This window comes from Arvicanthis niloticus, chromosome X, assembly GCF_011762505.2.
Source record: "Arvicanthis niloticus isolate mArvNil1 chromosome X, mArvNil1.pat.X, whole genome shotgun sequence".
Classification (NCBI taxonomy): Eukaryota; Metazoa; Chordata; class Mammalia; order Rodentia; family Muridae; genus Arvicanthis; species Arvicanthis niloticus.
Window position 1 is genome coordinate 28,321,223 of NC_047679.1, and position 24,740 is coordinate 28,345,962.

General features: G+C 39.8%; 1 protein-coding gene across 5 annotated transcripts in view; it reads left to right on the forward strand.

The window, feature by feature from the left end:
* Nucleotides 1-24,740, forward strand: part of Cdkl5 (cyclin dependent kinase like 5) — a 140,646-nt gene that overhangs the window by 23,707 nt on the left and 92,199 nt on the right. For all 5 annotated transcript variants that reach the window (XR_013105811.1, XR_013105812.1, XM_076918313.1 and 2 more), the window contains exon 3: nt 24,289-24,334. Coding sequence is in view for 3 of the 5 variants with exons in the window: in XM_076918313.1 (XP_076774428.1) it covers nt 24,289-24,334 (46 nt within the window). In the remaining 2 variants the exon portion in view is untranslated. The remainder of the gene's footprint in view (nt 1-24,288; nt 24,335-24,740) is intronic.

Here is a 24,740-nt window from a genome sequence, read left to right on the forward strand (position 1 = left end):
AAAATACACTGTAATCACAGTTTTTGGACTTCAGGTTGAATGACTCTGGCCCCGTTCAAAGAACCGCATCCTTCATTTCATGTAACAGAATCATGACTTTCAGATATGCAAGAAGAATGTACTTGAGTTTTTTCCCTTCCCTTTTAAGGGATGTACTCTTCATCAGTAAGTATCTTCCCACTCCAGGGAACTCAAGGGAATGGAGAACACAGGAACAAATCATCAAACCTGCAGTTTATAACATCTTGTTCTGACAGTTGGTACAGTCTCATTTGGAAAACCTAGTCTCTTAGTTAAATAATGAGTTTTAGGTTTTCTTTTAGAAGTACATTGTGAAGATTAATCAGTTATTTAGTAATGGGGCACATGTGCCTTTTGGACACTGCAAAAGTTCTAAAGCCTTTGAATCAGATTGGGCCCTCCATAGTCTTTTTGCAGTCATTTTCACATGTAGCTTGCTTGTTTTTGTTACACTTTACCCTGAGATAATTACAGATTGGAACCTAATTGTAAGGAATAATAGATTCTGTATTCCCTTACCACGTTTCAATAGTAACCATTTTTTGAGATAGGGTCTCTCTATGTAGCCCTATTTGGTTTGGAACTTGCCTTAAGGAACTTGCTATGTAGATAAGGCTGGCTTTGAATTCAAAGAGACTCACTGGACTTTGCCCCTGAATTAGGATTAAAAGTGTGTATAACCATACCTGGCCAAATATATGGGTTTTTTTTTTTTTAGGATTTGCATTTATTTTATTTATTTATTTTTACTTACTCACTTTACATCCTGCTCACTGCCCTTATCCCAGTCACCCAGCCCACAATCCTTCCCCCTCCCCTTCTCCTCTGAGCAGGTGCTCCCCCCCAAGTATCCCCCAACACCCTGGCACTTTAAGTTTCTGTGAGGCTAAGCACTTCCCACAGAGGCCAGACAAAGAGGCAGCCCAGCTAGTAGAACATATCCCACTTACAGACAACAGCTTTTGGGATAGCCTCTGCTCCAGTTGTTCGGGACCCACATGAAGGCCAAGCTGCACATCTGCTGCATGTGAGTGGGGAGACTTAGGTCTAGCCCCTGTATGTTCTTTGGTTGGTGGTTCAGACTCTGAGAGCCCCAAGGGTCCTAGGTTAGTTGACTTTGTTGGCCTTCCTATGGAGTTACTAACCTTTCAAGACCCGCAAGGAAGTCATAGAACCAAGTATTATATATCCCAATCTGGTCTTGAAGCTGCGGTGCTTAACTGTGAAGCTGAAGATGACCTCAAACTTCTGATCCTCCTGCCTTCACCTTCTTAGTGCTGGGATTACAAGTGATGCTTCCATGCCTGGCTTATACTATGCTGGGGGTTGGATCCATGGCTTTGTACATGTCCAGCAAACCACTGAGCTGCACACCCAACTTTGACTGTTTGTAATAGTATCTCTTGTAACCCATGCTGTCTTTTTAATAGTATTTTTAATAGTATCTCTTGTAACCCATGCTGGTCTTGAACTCAGTATGTAGCCAAAGGTAATTTTTTTCTGCTTCTTCCTACTATTTACTAGAATTAGAATTATTCATTAACCTTCAGATTTCACCAATTTTATATACACTCATTGTATTTGTTTATATATAACTTTATAATTTGTGTAGAGTTGTGTGCCCATTACAGTCAAAATACAGAGCAGTTTTAGCAATATTATCTTTTTTACCTGTGTCCTTTCCTTCCTCCTAACCCCTGGTAACTCTTAATCTTTATTTCACCTGAATAATTTTGTCATTTCAGGGATGCTATTTAAACAAATTATATAGGCTATGACACCTTTTAGGATGGTTCTTTTGGCATTTCTTCTTGTTTATGTATAATATATGCAGCATTCCATATATGGGTATGCCTGCCTATGCAAACACATGTGGAAGCCAGAGGTTGATACCAGCTGGGGAACCTGGGTAGAATGAGGCTATCCTTTCTGGACCAGAGATAGAAGTCTGTTTGTGTGTGTGTGTGTGTGTGTGTGTGTGTGTGTGTGTGTGTACATGTGTGGTATAATGAAGATCCCCCAATAAAGTCTGTAAGCAGCACTTTAAAAGTTATTTTTGAAAAAGGATCTTGTTGTATATTTGTGTGAAAGAGTTCATAGTTTTGTGGAGTTCAGAGACCTGTGAAATAAATGTAACATGTTCTGTGATCCTAGCTAACACCTTGATAGGTTGCTTGTGACAGGGTCTTGCTTGTGTGTAGACATACTTTTTTGGCTACTTTATTGGGTTTTTATATCTACCACCCTTCTCCATCCCAATCCCTTCCAACCACCCCCCAACACTAGGTAGGCATGAAAGAAGTGTAGAGGGGAAAGGGGGCCTCAATCTTGTTAGACTACCTCCTGCTGATTGGGGCATCAAGTTCCTTGGGGGTAAGTCCTATCTTAGTCATCAGGATATCTCCAACCAGCAATCCAGCAATCTAGAAATGCAGTAATCTAGCAGTAGCAGAAGCAGCAAAAGCAACAGCAGGAAGCAGCAACAGGAGCAGCAGCTGCACCCACAGGCCTTCTTGGGGATCTCACATTAGTACCATGTCAAGAGTCCAAATGTAAACTATCTGCAGCTGGCAGAAATCATACCCCTACTAGAGAATGAGACAAATCATAGCATCTGTAAACAATCTGAAGCAGCCCATATCCCATACCTGGGATTAAAACAAAAACATAACTGGATTTTAAAAGAAGTCAAAAGTCTCACTACACTCATGTCCTGAACTGATAATCAAACTTTCAATCCCTTTTCTCACTTTTCCACGTGCTAGAACAATAGACATGCACTGCCACACTCAGCTTACAGTTCTGTATTTTGAAAATAAAACTTAAGTTTTCATTCCCTGACTTGTGATCCTATTGAAACTCCTTCCATTCTTATTGGCTGTTGATACATGCTGTTAGACACATGCTAAGAGGCCTTATGCTTAGTGCCTTGTAGTTATCTTGGTTCTCATGTTTTACTTGGGTTACCTTTAAGCCTTTTGCTGAGAGCTGCTGTCTAATAGGCAGAACATACCTGGCTGGCTTTAGGTCCCCAGGCCATGTGCTTTGTAATCAGATGGTTAAAAAGAAATCTACACAAGAACCTCCAGTCAGAAATCCTGGAGTCCTGCATGTCATGCAAGTATAGCATGCAAGTATCATAGCCCCATAGCCTGCCCAGACCTGGTGGTGACTCCGGTTTGTTGGACAAGGATATTCAGTTCCATTGCTGTCCTGAGGCTTAGCTTACAAATAACAGTAAGGACTGGTAGTCTCCCTAAGGGGAAGAGGAGCCAGGCCTTAGAATTAGACCTAGGTCCTCTGAACTCACTTGGGAACATACTTATGATGTTTGGGAATACCTACAAGCAGAACATTTTGTTTAACTTAGATCAACACTGAACTTTATTTATTTATTTATTTATTTATTTATTTATGTCTTTTCATTTAATCCTAATAGTATCTCAGGAATATGAGCTCTTGTTAGGCCCAGTTTTCCTAACAAGGAGATTGAGGTACCAAGAGGTGAGTAATGCCCTTCAGGCCACTCACTTGGGTAGTATGTACTGGAGGCAAGGTTTAAATCCCTGCTGTCTCTGGCTCTTAAGCTGATGATCTCATCCTTCTTAGATCTCATCCTTCTTTTGGAAGTGCGATGATGGCCTTTGAGTTTTATGTCACCACTTTAATTTTCTTGGCATCAGGAGTGGCAGATATGTCTGAAAGAAGATGTCACACAATTGAATACTACTAAAGAATGTTTTCAATGAGAAAGGCTGGGTTTGTTCCCCGCTCTCCCAACCACCTAGAACCATGTAGGTAGACTTGGTAGCATTGTTATGAGAAAGGACCCAGGACATAACTTATATTTTTTTAACTGTTTGGAATACAGCCCTTTATATGGAGAGTTTTCTTTTTGACTTATTATTGTAGGTAAGAAACAAAATCTTCCTAGAAATTTTAACACAGTTGCTGATAAGTGTATTTGTTCTACATCATATTTTTCTACATTCTGATCGATTCTGCTGTAGCTTTAATTTTGTTTAAATATAGCTAGTAGAATAGTTAGAAGGAAATAATTCAAAGACAGTATAGTATGTCAGTATTATTCATGGATTTAGATTTTAGCTCAAGGACTGATATAAAGCAGTTATAAGTCAGCCATGTTCCTCTGTTAGGAAAGATCCATGCTCCCCTTCACCCTGCCTTTTCAGCAAAAATGCTTCCTCCCCCACTTTTTGAAATGTAGACTTGAGTCCTATTTATATACTTATTTCATGGACCTGGAACAATGTCTTAGCTGTTTGTTCTATGCCACATAAATACAGAGTATTAGATATAAAATTTCTGCTGTTTTGTTAAAAAAATATAATTTCTCCTATCATCATCTGTTAATTTACAGTTTTCCAAAATTTCTCAATTTTCTCTTAAAGGTCGTGAAGCACTTAGCCAACTGTGATGTTTGTAAAGCAGATATTTTTCAAATTTGTATGGCTTCATTATTTGTGGAATTTGAATATAATTTCTTGATGTAAGGAGAGTCGTTGTCCTAGTTAAAGACGAACCAAAAGGATACACTTTAAAACTTCAGATGAATTCATTAAGCAGCCATTTTGCTGTGGATTTAGGACAAAGGATGTGGCAGGCACGCTCAGCATCGGTAGAAAACTTACTAGATAGAAAGAAAGGGCTCACAGCAATGGAGTAATGGAGTTTGCTCTGTGCCCTTGAGTTCAAACTGTCAGAGAATGAACAAAAAGAAATCATTGTTTTTGAAGCTTAGATAGTTGATCCTTTTAACAAAGACATATTTCAAGTCTTTACTTTTTGCTTGTTTTTAGTTACAATTAAATCTTATTTTATTTCCTTGTCCAGGATGTTCTTTGTCTCATTTCTTTATGATTACTGACAGTTTCATCAGAGGTACTGAAAGTAAGCGTACTGGTCAGTCGCAGTGGCTCACAACTGTAATCCCAGCACTTGGGAGGCTGAGGCAGGATGATTGCCACAAAGTGAAGGCCCTGTTTCAAAGCAGCAAAACAAAACAACAAAACTGGTGTGTCCAACTGGTCTATCTCATCCTTTTGGAGGGCCTTTCTGCTTGGTATTGCAGTACAGAGTCAAAATAAGGTCCCTTTTCTCACCAATGTTAATTGTTATCTTGCTTGGGAAGTGAGGCCATATGGTCAGTCATGGGGAAATTCTTTGCCAGAGTTCTAGATAGAATACAAGGGACCATGAAAAGAGGAGTTACAGAACAAGTTGGAAGGCCCTGCAAGTGCTCCCCAAAGGAGGGTGAAAGAGAAATGAACTAGCTGCTTAATATCATTTAAGTAAAGTTAAAATGTGTTTCTTCCTTGAAATTCCGTACCTGCACAGATACCCTGGAGTTGTCCCACCTTGTTTTTCCCATAAGCTGTTAACATTGCCTTATTTAATTTTTATTTTATTTTATTTTATTTTATTTTATTTTAATGGTGTTAGGGGTGCCTGAGAAGAGCAGAAGGGACCTGAGTTGATCAGAAGAGAACATGGGGTCTAGAACTGGAAGTCAGCCACTGTGGGAATGCTAAGAATCTGACCCAGGTCTTCTGCAAGAGCAGCAAGTGCTCATAACCACTGAATAATCTCTCAACCCCCCTGAAAAGCTTTAGGAAAAGAAAAATTGCTAATGTTAATTATAACTTTCATGTGTACACAGCTGTGGTGAAGATCAGTGGCTTTGTACATTAATCAGATTTGTGTTTTCCTATTTTGTGTCATGTGTGCTTATTGTATGTGAGCACATCTGTCCAATCACAGGGTCACACTGCCCTTAGAGAAATGCACTGCAGTGTTCCAGAATGACTTTCCACATTTCTCTTGCTATACCTCACAGTCTGTCTCATCTCAGCAGTGTCAATGGCACTTATGTATCTGAGGACCGGACCCTGAAGAATAAGCCTGTTTCTTTTGAACTTGGGAGTTTCATTAAACATATTTAAATTTTTTATTTGCATATATTATATATAAGAGTGGGCTTCATCATCAGAGAAGATTCCTCCTGCAGCAGATGGGAAGATATAGAGAGACCCACAGTCAGACATCATACATAGAGTGAGAGACCTTGAAACACTCAGGCTTAAATGGGATGTCTCCATCAAATCCCTCCCTCAGGGCTCAGGAAACCCTATGGAAGAGGAGGCAGAAAGAGTTTAAGAGATAGAGGGGATGGAGGACACTAGAGGAACAAGTCCCTCTAAATCAACATGAGCAAAGCTCATATGAACGCAGGGATACTGAGGCACATATATGCACAGGCCCTGCACAGATCAGCACCAGGTCCTCTGCCTGTATCATGTGGCTTCCAGTTTAGTGTCTTTGTGGGATTCCTGAGTGTGTGAGTGAGTGGGTCTCTGATTCTTGTGCCTTCTCTTGGGTTCTTCTCCTTCTGTTGGTTTGTCCTGTCCTACTTCAATGTGATAATCTTTGTTTTATCTTATTTTATTTTATTATGTTTTGTTGTTATCTCCTAAGACTATGTTTGATTTCCAATGAGAGACAGAAAGATTTTGGTGGGAGGGAGGTGGGGAAGAACTGAGAGGAGTAGAGGGATGAGAAGCCATGATCAGGATATATTATGTGAGAAAACCAATCTATTTTCAATAAAAAGGGAGGAAAGGAATGGGCTTCCTAATAACATTTTCATATGTGTATAGATTGTTATCATTCACCTTCCCATTATCTTCTCTTGTTCCTCTTCAATTCCCAGTTGATCCCCTTCCCAGCTCGTCATCTTTCTGTTTTCCTTTTCTTTTTGACCCATTGTATGTTCTTAGGGTTTCTCCCTCCCCTGGAGACTCAAGTAGAGGTGAGTCTTTTTGATCCCCTGGTTCCCACTAGCTACCATTATCTGCCTTTAGGTCCTCTTCTAGGCCCCATGTGTTTGCTCCCTGTGGCAGGATGTTGGCAGTCCCAGTCTTGCACAGGTAAACACAACTGTTGTGAGATGAAGAGTGTAGCTGCCTTGCCATGCTCCATAGATGGCTTTCACCTCATCCCACCCCTTTCTTTGACTCTTTAATTTCTGCCCTCTCCTTGCCACATTCCTTGAGCCTTGAAGTGAGTATTGTTGATGTCACTTAGGGCTGACTCCTTTGTCAGCCTTATGATTGCTTGCTTCTAATTACATTGACCACTTCTAAGTCTTTTCAATTACCATGCCCATTGTAAATGGAGCTTCTCTGGCCAGTGTTGATACTGTTATATGGGTATAAATATAATTCTTTATAGGGTAATTTCATGGCTGCATTCTGTTTATTTTGTGGAACGATAGCAATAGCTTCCCACCTAGAGCCTGTGACCTCCCAAGCCACTCATATTTCCAAAGCATTGGTGAAAAAATAACCATTGACATGTTGACCTTATTTAAGGAAGTTCAGTATTCATATTATCATATTTTTATAGAATATAAACCTAGAATATTATGATATTTCCCAAAATCCAGAATAAATAGATCACACACCATACACACAGGATTTATCAGGGTGTTGATGAACAATTACAAAACAGACATTAATTTGCAACCATTTTAGTTTTTTGTCTCTAACTTCAGCAGAAGGTGTGAATGTGTGGGTACCCCTGGATATATTTGTTCTTAGTATTCTCTCAGAAACTGTGAGCCACTTATTCCATGGTAGCTACCTCTGTTATTGCTAGCTCTTTATACATTGTTTACCCACAAATAACTGCAAACATTAAGACATCAGTGTTACCTACACAATGCACAGAAAAAGCATCACAAGAAAGTTAGACAGCTAGTACCCCTTATAAAGGAATCTGTACAAAGCTATTCTCACTGTTTAACAGAGAAACAGTGTTTTCTCTGTCTGAACCATTTTAATTTTATGATTTATTTTTATTATTTTAAATCATGCATATGGGTATCTATCTGTTTATGTAAAATATGCACATGTGTATGGTACGTGGCCACACAGGTCAAGAAGAAGCAGCAAATCCCCTGGAGCAGTTTTGAATGAACCTTGGGCCTTTTGCAAGAGGATTGTGAGCTCTTAACCACTGATTCATCTCGATAGCCCCAAGGAGCATGTATTTTTTAAAAACAATATTGATCATTTGTCCACAATTTTAAGATTACTTTAGTTGTTGTTCTATCAGTGTACCTAAAAATTTTCAAATTTAATAGGGATAATAATTTTGAAATACCTGCTGCTATATCTGCAGTCAGTATACTAGAATTTCTTTCCTCACCTTTGCTTTTTATCATAGCCCCAGGAGAGTGAGAGAGTTGGAGCTGAGAAGCAAGGATGCTACTTTCTAGGAGAATTTTCTTTGAGAATTAAAGGAGAAATGAAAGATTGTCATTTCAAATGATAAAGCAATGTAGAAAAAAGAGGGCAAGTTAGAGTAGGTAATTATGTGCTGACATTTCCAACATTCCCACTTCAGAAAAATGGATGTTTTGAAGCTATTGCAAAAAGTGAAGGAAGCTTATTTCTCATTCCCTTCTTGAAAGATGTTCTCTCCAAGTTTACCTCGTTATAGCTGGAGCAGCAGCAGCAGAAAAAAAAAGTCTGTGTGTTTAAGTGCATAGAAGCCTCCTGGTCCTCCTTTAGCTTGTGAGAAGTTTCTAAGGGTCTCAAAAGGACATTTATCTTAGGTAGCTGGGTTGATAGCCAATGGAACTATCAATGGGGACATCATGTTGAGGGAGAAGCTTTATCAAAGTATAGCAGTCAGTGACCAAGGGGAGTTGTAAATGAGACTCCAGTCTAGATGTCTTTAGCACCAGGAAGCCAAGAGGGAACACAATCAGTTGAACCACACTGCCATGCTCTGAGCTAAGAGAGCTCCTTAGCTCAGAGAACTCCCTCCAGAGTTGATTTCTACTTCTTGGCACCTAACAGAGGTACCAGGGGTTCAAGCCCAGAAAGAACCTTCTTAGAGACCAGAGAACCCCTGCCTTACTACAGTGAGCTTCTTTCTACCACCTACTCCATATCATGCAGCCCCTGTCTTGGCAGAAGCAGGGAGAAAGATCTGAGAAATCTGAACATTTCTCTGAAAGAGTCTATAAACTAGGAAGGACCAAGAACATCATGCAAGGTCAAGGTGAAGTCAGTACTTTAAAAAGCCAACTTGAATTACTTAACAGAAAATTGGAAAACTAACTTTTCTCAGTACAACTTAGATTTAGTGTGTTGTAAGTTAGTGTTGCTGCCACAGCAAGGTAATCTTTGATGAGATATAGTCTGCATTTAATTTGAAATTTTGTATTCTCCCATCAGAGTTGAATGTCCCATAAGCCTGGCGATTGTCTGATTGAGGTTTTGTTTGCCTGCATTTGGCATGCCTGATTAATGCCATCTTGATTTTTAATTATTTGATCAATACAAGTGGAACTTTCATTTTCTCATTATGTCCTTATTGTTATAAAATAAGGGGACAATGAAATGGTCACAGAATTTGCACAATAACTGCAGTGCAGGCAGAGACGGTTAATAGCACTTAACTGAAGAACATCCTGACAGGCATCACTACTGCATAATCTCTGAAATTTTCATTCATTTGCTGACTGCGAAGTCTGAATTTGCTATATACAAGGCCTCTTGAGGACATCTGTATAAATGTGTTTAAGATGTGGTCAGTATGCAAATAAAATATCTCATTTTACACAGTCTTTTACTATAGAACTAGACTATTTTGAAAGGACATTTGTTTCTCTGTATCATCATCCTTTTCTCAGAAGACAAGGTCTTATGTCATGCTCACCTCAAGCTGTCATCCTTCCTCCTTAGTCTCCTGACTAGCTGGGATGCCAGGCTACCACACCTAACTTGTCTCTCTTCCTCTCTATTTAAAGAGATGCCCTTTGCTGTGTGAGAGGAATTAGGGAAACTTGTTTGGGGATCTTATTTTTTATCTTGATAACTAGATTTCAGTTTTTGGACATTTTATTAATTACCTTCTCTGTATAGCCATAATTTAGTAAGTTTGTATTAATCTGTAACTGTGATGTAAATTCTTTTTAAAAGTCATTTTTAAATGGTACTAGAGATTGAACCTAGGGCCTTGTATATGCTGGGGAAGCACTCTAGCACTCTAGCAATGAACTACATCTCTCTCCAACCTTAAGTGGCTCATCGTAAATCTACTTTACTTAGGTTATATATATATATATATGTGTGTGTGTGTGTGTGTGTGTGTGTGTGTGTACACACACACACACACACACAAGTATAAAAGTGACCTACAACACAGTAGGGCTATAGGTGGAGCTCAGTGGTAAAACACTTGCTTAGCTTGTGAAAGACCCCAAATTTCATCTCTAGCCCATGAAAACAATAACAGTAGGCATACCAACTTCCTTGCACACAACAAGATGAGCCCATTTTCAGTGCATTGTTTACCTGTAAACATGTCTCCTTGCATCATCTTTTGACATTGTCAACTGACGTCTAGTTAGGTTGATACTGACCTGATATAATAGTGAACACTGGCACATACTAACAGTGCTCACAATAGCTTACTTTGGTGTGTGTGGGTTTGTGTGCATCTGTCAATTAGGTTATCCAAGACTTTTATGTGTTTCATTCTGATATTTTTGGCACTGGAATACCAACCTTCAGCTTTCTCAGAAACTTTTATTTTTATTGTAGAAATAAAAATAGTTCAACTTCATTCTAAGTACTCTGAGACACCCACTGCCCTAAGGACTTGGGGCCACACTACAAAGCTCCATAACTGTTAGCTACTAGCAATCTTATGACTGTTATACTGGGAATGTCTCAGATGGCACAAATATGTGATGGCAGTAGTTAGAGGTTTGTCATTTTAGCTGGACTAAAGCAAATTGCACAACTTTGCCACAGACTAGAACACAGGTGTCTGTGGAAGAAAAATTTTTTTAAAATTATTTTAATCTGGACATGGTAATGCATACCTTTAATCCCAGCACTCTGGAGGCTGATCTATGTGAGTTCCAGGACAGCCTGGTCTACAGAGTGAATTCCAGGACACCCATAGGACATCTACATGGTGAAACCATGTCCTTAAAAATATTTTTATTTGTGTATGGGGGGGTGTATAAGAGGGTGAGAAGAACCGCTTTGTGAAGTTGGTTCTCTATTTTCATCTTTACATACATACTGAGGATTGAACTCCAGTCACTAGGCTTGTGTAGCAAGCATGTTTACTCAGCCAGCTCACTAGCCTCAAAAAGAACCATGTGATTGTTTCAAGGAGAGAAGCACATAATACACACACACACACACACACAACCTAGCACATTCAGCCATTTCACAGCCCTGTTATGAAAGCAATATTAACAGAGGAAAGCAACCTCAGTTTTGCAGTGCATTTGGAAGACCTTCCAGGGGTCAGGGCAGTCAAGTAGCAAAGCAGGCATTTACTGAGGCAGTATCATTTTTTCCTGCACTTTAAGAGCTAATTTAAATTCCTGGTGAGGGCCAGGGCCAGAGATGAGGGATCTTATGTCTCTTTGAATTGTCATTTTTGTAAATATTCTAAAGGCCAGAAGAACAAATCTGTTCAACTGTGTTTCCTAGGGAATACTGTGTCATTTTCTTTCTTTCTTTCTTTCTTTTTTTTTTTTTTAGATTTATTTATTGTCTTAGTCAGGGTTTCTGTTGCTGCAACAAAACACCTTGAGCAAAAAGCAAGTTGGGGAGGGTTTATTTGGCTTACACTTCCACATTGCTCTTCATCATTGAAGAAAGTCGGGATAGAACAGGAAGGCAAACAGGACGGGAACCTGGAGGCAGGCGCTGATGCAGAGACCATGGAGGATGCTGCTACTTATGGGCTTACTTCCCCTGGCTTGCTCACCCTGCTTTCTTATAGAACTCAGGACCAGCAGCCCAGGGATGGCACCACCCACCATGGGCTGGTCCCTCCCTCATTGATCACTAATTGACAAAATGCCTTATAGTTGGATCTCATGGAGGCACTTCCTCAACTGAGACTCCTTTCTCTATGATGACTCTAGGTTGTTTCAAAACCAGCTAGTACAATTGACCCCTTGTCAACTTGACTCATAGACCACTGTCTTTTCTTATTCATCCCAAATATCTCACATTAAAAGCATAAATAACTTTAAAAGTCCCACAGTCTTTACAAATTCAAACACATTAAAATTTCAGTACCTTTATTTTTCCTATTAATTAATGTATTCATTCACTTCACATCCTGGTCACAGCCCCCTCTCCTATGAGTCTCACCTCACAGATCCTTCCTCCATTATCCCCTCCTCTTCTTCTTAGAGAAGTGGAAGCCCCGCCCCCTTGGGTACCACCCACCCTAGGACATCAAATTGCATCAGAACTAAGCACGTTCTCTCCCTCTGAGGTCTTCTTAGCAAGCATTCCAGCTAGGGGAAGGGGATTCAATGGCATGCAACAGAGTCAGAGACAGCCCCTGCTCCAATTGTTAGGGGACTCACATGAAGACCAAGCTGCACATCTGCTTCACGTGTGTAGGAGGCCTATATCCAGCCCTCTTTGGTTGGTAGTTCAGTCTCTGAGAACCCCCATGGGCTCAGGTTAGTTGACTCTGTAGGTCTTCTTGTGGAGTTCCTATCTACTTCAGGTTCCTCAATCCTATTCTCCATTCTTCTACACAACTCCCTGCCCTCAACCCGATGTTTGGCTGTTGGTGTCTGCATCTGTTTTGATCAGCTGCTGGGTGGAGCCTCTCAGAGGGCAGTTATTCTAGACTTCTGTCTGCAAGTATAGTAGAGTATTATTAATAGTGTAAGGGGTTGGCTCTCTCACATGGGATGGATCTCAAGTTGGACCAGTCATTGGATGGCTGTTCCCTCAGTCTCTGCTCCATCTTTATCCTTGCACATCTTGTAGGTAGGACAGATTTTGGGTTGAAAGGTTTTGTAGGTGGGTTGATGTCCCTCTGTCCCTCCACTGGAAGTCCTGCCTTGTTACAGGAGGTGGCCACTTCAGTCTACACACACACACACACACACACACACACACACACACCCCTACTAGTAGTGTCAGCTAGGGGCTAATTCATTGACTCCCAGTAGCCTCCTTTTCCTTGGTCTCTGGCTAGTCCCAGAGATGCCACACACTGATGTCTGTTCTCCCCTCTGCCCCCTCTACTCATATTTGATTCCCATCCCTATTCCCCTCTTTCCCCCGAGTTCCCTCCCTCCGTCCACCTCCACACCCAATGTATTTTATTTCCCCTTATGACTGAAAGTCACAAATCCTCCCTTGAGCTCTCCTTATTACTTAGCTTCTTTGGGTTTGTGGATTGTAGCATGGTTATTCTGTACTTTACAGCTAATATCTATTTATAAGTGAGTACATATCCTGCATGTCCTTTTGGGTCTTGGTTACCTTATTCAGGATGATATTTTCACTATCCTTCCATTTAAAATGGCCAATTTCTTTTAAAATCCAAAGTCATTTTTAAAATTCCAATCTCTCAATTGTGGGCTCCAGTAAAATAAAAAATAAACCAACTACTTTCTTACTTTTAAGAGGAAAAATCAGGGCACAGTCACAGTCAAATCAAATCAAAACCAAACTCTAGTCATGCAATGTCTGGGATCTAGTCACGATCTCTGGACTTCTCCAAAGGGCTTGGATCACTTTTCCATCTCTGCCCTCTGCAGCACACACAGCTTGTCGTTTAGACTCCAGCTGGCTCCACTGTTGCTGTTCTTGGCAGTCATCCCATGGTACTGGCATCTCCAAAACTGCTGGGGTCTCTTGCTGTAATTGGGCTGTACTTTCACCAATACACTCTCATAGGTTCTCTCCCTGGTATCAAGCCTTAACTTTTCTGCATGACCTCTTCAGTCCTGCATCTTCACCAGTGACCTGGCCTCTTAAACTGCTCAACCTCAGGTGCTTTCTATGACCCCTTCATGCCTTCAAAACCAGTACCACTTGGGTAACTCTTACATATTACCAAGTCTGGGTGCCAGTAGGAGGTAGAACCATGGCAGCCACTGGAACACAGGTTTTCTGTGCTTTCAGGAAACATTTCCCAGAAGATTTCACTACACGATGCTGTTCTCTTCTTCATCACTGCTAAATTCTCAGCTCCAGCTGCCCAGAGTATTCCAGCAAAGCAAAGGTCTCATGCTCGTAGTTCTGGTATCTTGTTAATCACAGCTGATTCTTCAGTGCCAGCTAACTAGAACCACCAAATCTTAATTCAAAACAGCAAACAACCCTGATAGAGTCTTTAAACATCTTTCTGAAACTCCTCAAACCAGGTCTCCATCTTCTGCACTGCTCTCTGCTTTCTCATCTTCCATGCTTCTAAAGAATATCCCACTGAGCTCTTAACACTCAGTGGTTTTTCTAGCCCAAAGTTCCAAGGTCCTTCCAAGGTCTTTCCAAAAACATGGCCAAGTCTGTCACAGCAATACCCAACTATGCTGATACCAACTTCTGTCTTAGTTTGGGTTTTATTGCTGTGAAGAGACACCATGCTTATGGCAACTCTTATAAAGGAAAATATTTTATTGGAGTTGGCTTACAGTTTCAAAGGCTTAGTCCATTATCATCATCATGGGACAGATGGTAGCATGCAGGTAGACATGATACTGGAAAAAGAGCTCAGAGTTCTACATCTTGATCCACAGTCAGCAGGGTAAGATTGCCACACCTAGCTCAAGCTCACCTCCACACAGCTCCTGCAACAAGACCATACCTACTTCAAGAAGGTCACACGTCTTAATAGTACCACTTCCTATGTGCCAAGCATCTAAATACAGGAGTTTATCTAGGGGATCATTCCTATTTAAGCCACAACATTTTTTTCATGTACTTTATGTAACTGACTGCTCTGTTGTGAGTCAGCGTGTGGTTACTGGGAATTGAACTCAGAACCTCTGGAAGAGTAATCAAATGCTTTTAACCACTGAGCTTGTCTCTCCACCTCCTGGAAATACTGTGTCTTAAAAAAATAAAACAAAGAAAGCCAGAAATGGGGATGGGATATAACTCAGTGATAGAAAACTTATTTTGTATGTTCAAGGTTTGATGCTCATCACCCAAAAGAAAAAAGAAATGTAAAAACAACCTGGAAAAAAACAGGTTTAGTGTTCTTGCTTTGTTGATTTGTTTTTCCCTGTGTACCAAGACATAGATAGCTCTTTTCTTTTTCTTTTTTAAATTAATGCAGGAAAGTACTTTCTTTGTTAAACTGGTAATTGAGGCCCAATAAGAAGGATGGCATGGGTTTTCAATAGACTTAGTACAGATAAACATTTGCAGTCCTCCACTGTTTGCCTTTTTGCTGAATGTCTGTGTAGAGTGGTTATGCAGTCATTTATCACTTACAAATTTGCTCTAGCAACAAGTCAGAGCTTGGTGGTGTACTATAACCCTAGTGAACATTTCATATGGGTTATAACTTTCTAGAAGCTGTGAACCATGCATGGGAATTTGAGTTGGGTGGGGAGCAAGATGAATAGCCCTGTAGCAGGAGGGTGAGTCAAAAAATGGCTGAAGCTTGGCAAACACATGAGACCTGGAGAGAGGAGGAGAGTAGAGGTTGTACTATGTTCTGATCACCCAGTGATCTTGCCAACCACCTGGGGTGGGGCTGTGAGACAGTTTTTAAGTCAGTGGAGTTTGGGGAACATTTTAGGGGGTCATTAAATTGTATTTCTGTTTCCAAAGGAGATCCTGTTGGCTGGGGGCAAACATACTGGAGTGGGGGGTGCTAAAGGCTTGACCCGTGATGGGAGCATTCATATATATCTGGAAAGATTCAGATGATATGAGCCAATGTCACTTGATGATAAACTAGATATATTTGGAGGTGCATATGTAGGAGATTGGAAAAGGGATCCTACATTTCTGGCTACCATTCACTGAGATTGAGAATTGGGAACAGGCCCAGGTTTAGTAGAGGAACATTGAGAATGATTAGACATTCTGTCTGAATAAATTATACTTTTATACTCCCATTTTATGTCTCAATTAAATATCCACAGATATTGGAGGGCATGTCTGGCTTACTGGAGGAAGAAGGTATTCTATGTTTTATGGAACTAAAGAAAAAAATAAGAATTTGTTATATAGGACTTATCACTGGCTTGGCTTGAAGACAGTTTTCTTCATAGGAAGTGCCACTTTCAAATGCCATTCCTCAGCTAGATGTGTGCTTCAGTTGGTAGAGTACTTGCTTAGAATGCACAGAGCTCTGGGTTCCATTACTTGTACCACATTTAAAAAAAGAACTTGGGTATGGGGATGTGGAGATGGTATAGTTGGTAAGTTGATATGGTACCTGCCATACAGTCATGAAAACCTGAGTTTGGATCCCCAGCACCTACATAAAAATGAAAGACTTAATGACTGTGCCTATAACCTCAGCACTGAGGGTAGATTTTAGGAAGCAGAGACAGTTGTATCCCTGAAGCATATTGGCCAGTCAGCCTACCCAAATTGATGAGTTTCAAGTTTTCTAACAGACCCTGTCTAAAAAAAAATTAAGGTGGGGGCTAGAAAGATGGCTACATAGGTAAGAGTGCTTTCTCTGCAGAGGACAGTTCAGTTACTAGCACTAACATGATGGCTTACAAGTGTGTATGGCTCCAGTTCCAGGGGATCTGATACCTTCTTGTGTTGTCTATAGGCACTGAACACACGTAGTCTACTTACATGCATATGGGCAAAACACTTGAATTTTTTAATTTTGTTTTTTAAAGGTAGAATCTGATTGATGATAAACACCCATTATTTAATGCTGATATTAGTTACCACATTTGCACACCAACAAGCACACATATATACACCCACAGAAGCATGTATGTATAACATATGCCCTCAAAACCCTGCCTGAAACTTAGGCTAATGGTACATATCAATGATCCTTGCACTTTGAAGACAGAGGGAGGAGGATCAGAGGTACAAAGTCATCCTCAGCTACATAGTATGTTTGAGGGCAGCCTAAACTACGTGAGACTTTGCCCACAGGGGTCACAAAGAAAAGAAAAACAAACCAAACAAGAAAAAAAAAACAAAAAAAAACCAAAAGAAAACAGGAAACATTCTTTGTATCTATTTTGGTTACATATTGTTAATAAAGTATTAATGTTTTCATGATACTGCTCATTTTAAAGTCTGAATATGAAGTAGTAAATACATAGAATTTGCTTTATATTCCTTACTAAATATTAAGGTTTTCCTGAAATTCCGCTTAGATAGAAGTACATTCAAACTGAGTGCAGTTCTGAGTTATACCAATGCTTGTTGTGGTACTATCTCAACAACATGAGTCTACATTTGCATGACTAACCTGTTTTGAGCTTGTGTCATATATCATACAACGCCGCTCAGGTCTGCGGGTCAGGGACGAGGGGGGGGGGAAGGGAGGATAAAGGGGAAGAGATGCGAAGAATGGAGACAAGACAGAGGTTCTGATCAAGTCTCAAGTCTCGTTTATTGTGTCTCTCTCTCCTTTATTGTCTCTCTCATTGTCTCCTCCTGTCTTCTCCCTCTTGAAGGGAAATCTGGGGTATTTATAGGCTTTTGCCACGTGCCTTGTAGCTGCGTGAATACCACGTGGATATGACGTAATCTATAGCATGGATAGCACGTGCATCGTGTGCATTGCAGGCTTGGATACCACGTGCGCCTTACAGGCATGTATGGCCTGGATAGCACGTGGACAGCACGTGAACCGCATGCCTTGCAGGCATGGATACCACGTGTGCCTTGCAGCTGGGGGCAATAAACAGCGAAACAAGATATGTGGGATATCAGAGTGTGCTTCAGCTGTTGTAGGCTGTTGAAAAACAAGTCTCACGTCAGAGTATATGGCTTGAGATGGCTGCAAAGCTGATAGCCGCTTTCTGCTAAAAGTCTGCTCCCAACACTTCTGTGTACAGGAGCCAGCTTCATTGACTCCCTCATGTCAACCACAGCAGCAGAAACCCTTACCCATGGCAGAGACCCAGCAGGCATTTATTAATTGACAGATTGAGATGTCTTCCTTCCTGCCTGCGTTCGATTATTTCCTTCCTGATTTGGTATCACATATTTAAATCTAGAGGTGACTCTAGCTTTTAGTATAGACAAACTATGGAAGTTTTCAAGTAATCCAATGCAGGTCACATACTCTAGCATTTATCATTGTCTATAATGCATAATATTTTGTATTTCTATGGAAAAGGTATTACATATATATTCTACCTGCTGTGAAATATATCTCATGCTTCAGTTTGCTTTCATTTTATAATTGTATTCATAATGTAAAAGTAATTTCAGTCCAAGTTATTTTTGAAGGTGTTCCTGGGGGTGGCGGGGTGGGGGGTTGCCCATGCATACACACACACACACACACACACACACACACACACACACACACGTGAGTACATGTTAGAACTTACCCTTTCTTACAATACATGTTCATTTATTGCTTGAAAAAGCCATATCACACTACAATGCTTGAGAAAAAGCATCCAGAATCAATTTGGGTTTGAAATCTCAGTTCTCCTATCTCTTAGCTATCTGTTTGTGGTGCTTTTAGCTTATACTTTTGTACTAGGAAACTCAGCATCCTCTCTGCTTTAGATTAGCACGTGTAGTTAAGGATTTCTGCATGATCTCTTCGTACTTATGTTGCATCCATTTTCCCATTCTCTTCAGCATCCTCATCTCTAAAATGTGCAGTACGAGATCCTTAGAGTAGTGATTTGAGGATTGCATGAAATAGCCCATGGGAAGTACTTAGTACGAGACTTGATATAAAAAGTTATTTTTAAAATGGTAATCTAAAATAAAGCTTATGTTGACTTGATTGTGGTGCATGCCTGTAATCCCATAATTTGAGAAGTGAAGGCAGGATGGATGATCAGAGAAATTCGAGGCTAGCCTTGGCTACATGAGATTCTGCCTTAAAAATGAAAATAAAGTAAGTTTGCCTTTTTGGATCCCATTCTGGCCAATAAAGTTTGTCTGTGACTAAAATTTTGTTTCTACTGAGGGGGCATGTGAATGTGTGAATGTGTGGCTTTTTGAAATCTTTGCATATAAAATGTAGAATGACTTAAAATACTTTGGTTATCAAGTTGTATCCTTTATGTAGATGAAGAAAAGTGTTTCTCCTAAGAAAGGGCATCCTCAGAGAATAATTAGAAAATGAATTATTGAGTATAACCTTTGAAATAGCTTAGTCTGTGACTAGAAGACTGAGATAGAAACAGTGGTTTCTTTTTCCTCTTGTCTCCTGCTGCATGCTGCATATTTTAACATAGAAAGCAAAGTGACTTAGGGGCTTTCAACACTCAGCAATAGGAGTGAATCTGTAGTCTCTGTCCAATATAATTAGAGGCTTGTTTGTTTGTAATGGAGTTGAGAATTTGATGCAAGAAACACTATAAGCCTTCCAGATCTTCTCCTCTTAGGTACTACTCATAACACACATTTTCAGTTGTCTTCTCCCATTACCTCCTCTTTTTATTTTTTGAGACAGTGCCTCATATGAACCAGATTGATCTCCAAACTCTCGCCTCCTGCCTCTATGTTCTGAATGCTGAAATTACAAGCCTGTGTCATCACAGTCTGCTTAATCTTTTTTCCTCTCACTGAAAAAAAAAGCCTTATTCTAGGAAATGTTGAATGCTTCAATATATAGATGGTAAAATCCAGAAACCTTTATCTAAAAATTATCTCATCCTTCTTTTGTGTATTCCAAAGTAATCTTGAATCCAATTTGGAGGTAAGACGAAGGATGAGGTTGTCTGAAGGATGAGGTAGACTGAAGGATGAGGTAGACTGAAGGATGAGGTAGACTGAAGGATGAGATCTGTAATGACCACTAATGAATTGTGGATATATTTTAATCTCATTCTCATTTTGCTGGTTAAAATGTCTGCTTTGAACTGCCTTATTTTAAAAATAAAGCAGGACACTGAAGCAAGAAACAGATGATGTCTATCTTGCTAACTGCAGCTGGTGACATTCTGTTGCAGACATTGTGGGGGCAATGGCATACTTAAGCACAAGTTCTTCGGTTATTTTCATGTAGTTTCTTCTTTGCCCATACTTATATTATGGATAGTAGCCCAGAAAGGTGGTAGAACTCGTAATAGTGTTTGTCATGTCACCTCCTGCCTCTCCATTAAGTACCTATGAAGATATTTAAAGAGAAAAATAGAAACTTTTAATAGTTCCGTGAATTAAAAAGAAATTCAAAGATTGGTGACAAACTCTAGGGAGAATTTCATTAGCAAGAGTAGATTAAAAGGCACCCTTGAATGTCATGTTATTTATTACACTTTCTGAAACCAGCTGAGGAAAAAATAGCTAAAGGGAGCAGGGAAAAACTTGCACCCATGTGTAAAGTGGCTGGCAGGCAGGCAGTCATCTCACCAAGGAATTGGAGTTCTCGGTTTCCCACTATTCCACTCAATATGCATATTTCCAGATCATTTCAGAGACTAATGTGCTCCAAATACATAAAGTAAGGCAAGAAATGGTGAAGGCTTGGAAGAGACATAGAGTATCCACAGGGAAGTATGGGAGCCACCAATACCAAGGTAATGTGCTCTACAGCCAGTACAGGAAAGAGCAAATGACATGTACTCATTTGGCTTCTTGTACTGAGAACACTTCCCACATAGTCCAAGGTCAAACCATCCAAGCCCAGTGAGGACAAGGGTGTTCGATTGAAAGCAGGCTCTGAGTACCTCAATCTTTATTTGAACTTCAGGTGGCTGAAAAATCCATCTACCCCATTTGCTACCAGGTGCCAATCTTGTTGACTTTCTTTCCATCTTGGTAATAAGTATGAAGTTAAAAATGGGCTGTGGGCAGAGGAGGACTACAAAGAAAGGAGTCCAGATAAAATGTTGCCTTGAGATTTTGAAGCAACAGCCAGCCTTGAAAATAACTTTTATGTACCAAACAAATGAAGTCAAGACATCTGTGATTATCTCCTGAAAGGAAATGGTGGAGATTTGCCATGTATGAAGCAGAACAAACTGAACAGGCAACAAATTGAGGACTTTATGGAGATAAAGAAGGAAGAAGAAATCTAAAGTGGAACAAATAAAGAGCAGAATCAATAGCCCTGCCTTTGAATACTTCACTCATTGAATGGTCACTAGATATTAACTGCCTACCTGTTAAGCTAGGGATTGGTGCTGTAATACTGAACAAAACAGATTAAGCAGTTATGGAAGGTACTCTTGAAAAAATATGAGGTTTATAGTGAATATTACTAGAAAATTTTGAGTAGATATAATATTTAAAGCTATTAGAAAAACCTCCTGGACATCAATAATTTGCACTTATTAGTTCAGAATACAAACATGGATTTTTTCCTAGAATATAGGCAGATGATTTTATTTTTTTTTCTTATTTTAGGGAAAAGAAATGACCTAAGAGAATCTAGATGTTAAAAAAAGTATCCATTTTGGAACAAAAACCAAATTGGACTTAGACATTTTTCTAAAACCCAGAGACCACCGTGGCATTCTTTCCTCTGTTTAGAGCCTTCTATGTTATCACTATAATGTATGTTAGAAAGCAGCAGGTCTTTTTGGGATGATGTTGGAGGTGCACATGTGTGGGTGATCTGTGCCTCTGTGTGCACATATGCGTGCGTGTGTGCATGTGCATGTGTGTGTACCACCCTGTTTCTTTTAGACAGGGTCTCTCTTACTGGCATGGAGCTCATCAGTAGGCTAGGCCAATCACTGAGCCTCAGGGATATGCCTGTCTCTCCCTCCCCAGAGCTGAGCTTACAAACTCATGCCACTCCACCTTACTTTTTGACATGGATCCTGAGGATCCATTACAAGGCCTCATGTTTGCATAACAAAGCACTGTACCGACTTAGCTATCTCCTCAGCATGAACATGCCTTCTTTAAAGCCTTTATTTCTTTCCTCTTGAAGAAAAACAGCTACTATATGAATTTCTTGCAAAGCATTTCATTCTTAATAAGAATATGGATGTCTAGTGTTGATGATGTGAATGGTACTTTACAGGGTTTTTCTTAAGCATACAGAAAATATGTGATGCAAGTTTTTCTTCTCCCCAGATTAGTTTATCTCCCTCTCTCTTTCCTTCCCTCCTTCCTTTCTCTCTTTTCCTCTTTCCTGCATTTTTCTTCTTAGCCTCACACATGCTAAACATGCTTTCTACCACAAAGCTGCACCTAAAGCCATTTCAAAATTTTTGTGCCTGCCCACTGGCTGCAAAGCTGAGGGTGTTCATATGATAAGGAAAAAAAGAATGCTGCCTCAGAAAACCATTCAGAGAGCCATTTTTGATGGATTAAAGTACAATGCACATCAAGCATTCAAATATATGAAAACCATTGGAGAAAAGAACTTTTACTAAATGGTGAAGCAATTGACTATGTAAATATAGTTGACATAATAGCCCATATGTATATAGTTATAGGTTAGGTTTAACAACCAAAACATATTCTTAGTTTTATCCAGCCAAGTGACGAGAAAACCAGGGTCTAGAACTCCAGATTTGTTGAGGACCACACTGCCCCACGCTTTGGGGCTACTATGTTGCTGTCCACACTGCCCCACGCTTTGGGGCTAAGTGCTCTGGTTAAGAGAGAGAGTGGGGATGGAGGGGCAAGAAATGTGAAGAATGGAGACAAGACAGGGTCTGTAGTCAAGTCTCGTTTACTGTCTCCCATAGACTATATTCACATCTCCTATTGACCTCCTATTGACTATGTTCCAAGGAAATCTTGGGTATTTATAAGCACAAGCAGGAGAACACAGGTGAAGACATTTTACCACGTGCACCATGAAGCTGAGATCACTAAACAGCAAAACAAGATGTTTGTCAGAGTGTGCTCAGCTGTTGTAGGCTGTTGAAAAACAAGTCTCTATCAGGGTATATGGCTCGAGATGGCTACAAAGTTGATAGCTGCTTTCTAGCTGCTTTCTGCTTAAAGTCGGCTCCCAACACTGATTAATGTAAAAGCTTAAGGTACCAGTCATTTAAAGTGGATCTGTTGTAAGAGCCGGTAGGTCAGTAGCCCGCACCAGACTAAAGGTGACAAGAAAGCTCTGAACATAAATCTAGAATTTGTCTGTAAGGATGCTAAGATATAACAGTTACAAGTCATCACTAAAGGGGATCAGGAAAATCGGTTCAGCATTTGGAAATTCTATTAAATCTGGAGTCTCTCACTTTGTCATTTACTAAACTAAATTATGGTTAAATAAAGATTTAAGGAATGAAATAATTAAAATATCAAAATGCAAAATATGAAGAAATAACCATGTTCAAGTAAGGACTTGGGGCACAAAAATGATGGCCATAATTACAAAGGTTAGTTATATCAGATTTGATTGTGCATACTCTACAATAATAACCTTAAGTAATTCAGTTTGGCAACAAATTTTTACCCATGAAGCAGTGTTTAAAAAATAGCCCTGGTTGAGTTCATTTTATTTGCCAGGTAATAGAAAACCTAACAACCTGGATTTGGTTCTTGGGACCTCCACAATGGAAATAGAGAACCCTCATAAATCGTTCTCTGACCTTTGCACATGCATTGTGGCAAGTATCCTCAACCCCACAATAAATAAACAAATGTTTACCTACTAATATTTAGTTTAAAATATTTTTTAAGTAATGATATTTGTTTTGGCACTGCTTGTGGACTAGATGGTATATACTGCTGAAGGAAGCTGTGAAAGGGGTGTATTTGGGTATGCCAGCTTGGTTGTGTGTATTAGGAACGTTCAGCATTTGTGGTCTTTGAACCATCTATGCCACTACAGCATTTGCTCTGGGAATGAAGATGCTCTTGGAGTATGTTGGTTGACAGACTATTTAAATAACCATCTATTACAAATGGAGCTTCAAGCAGCTTTTTATCATCAGGTCTAAATCTTAATTATATAGTAGGATGTGACATACACAACCATTTTAATTAAACAAGGCATACAATATTATGATTCCAAGTTGAGAAAAAATACTGAAAATAACCAAACTGTTAAGAGTTATATGAATATTTCTGGATGTCCTCTTTATTTCTTTTATGTCCTGTACTTTTGAAGACATTAATAGTGAAGATTTATGTTTCATGCATAGCATGTCAGTGTCTGTTCTTTGTCCCCTTGCCGCCCTATATCTTAACCTTCCTTGGCAATGTCTCTAGGGTGGTAAGAGGGGATTGTGAAACAAAGTAGTGACTGGATGGAGATGATGATGTGTCTTAGTTCCTCTACCCACAGATAATTGTGATTCCCAATTGGGAATGGAGAATGATTTTCCCTCTGTTTCTTTTTCCTTTGCAGGAAACACATGAAATTGTGGCAATCAAGAAATTCAAGGACAGTGAAGGTATATAAACATTTTTACTTCTGTAATTTTTTTATCAGTAAAATGTGTGAGAGGTAGGTTTTAGTTGTTAGACCTGTAGCCCTGTGATTTTAAAATTATTACCTTGGGGAGAGAACGCAACTTGTTTATTATCATACTAATTTACTTTGAAATATTTCCTATCTTATGCTATTAGAACATCTATTTTAATTTACAATCAAGGGTAGAGTTTTTGCTCCAAAGGCCGGATAGAAGTTTTCTTAACTACATGTTTCTGCACAGATGACAATGGAAGAGCTGATTACAAGCAAATGCTTCTGTAGTTCCCATAAGTAGTGAGTGATGTTGTGAGAAATACAGCATTTGGTCAGGGAGTTCTCCAGCCCTTAGTCACAGCAAGTAATACAAGGATATGTGGGAGGCAGGA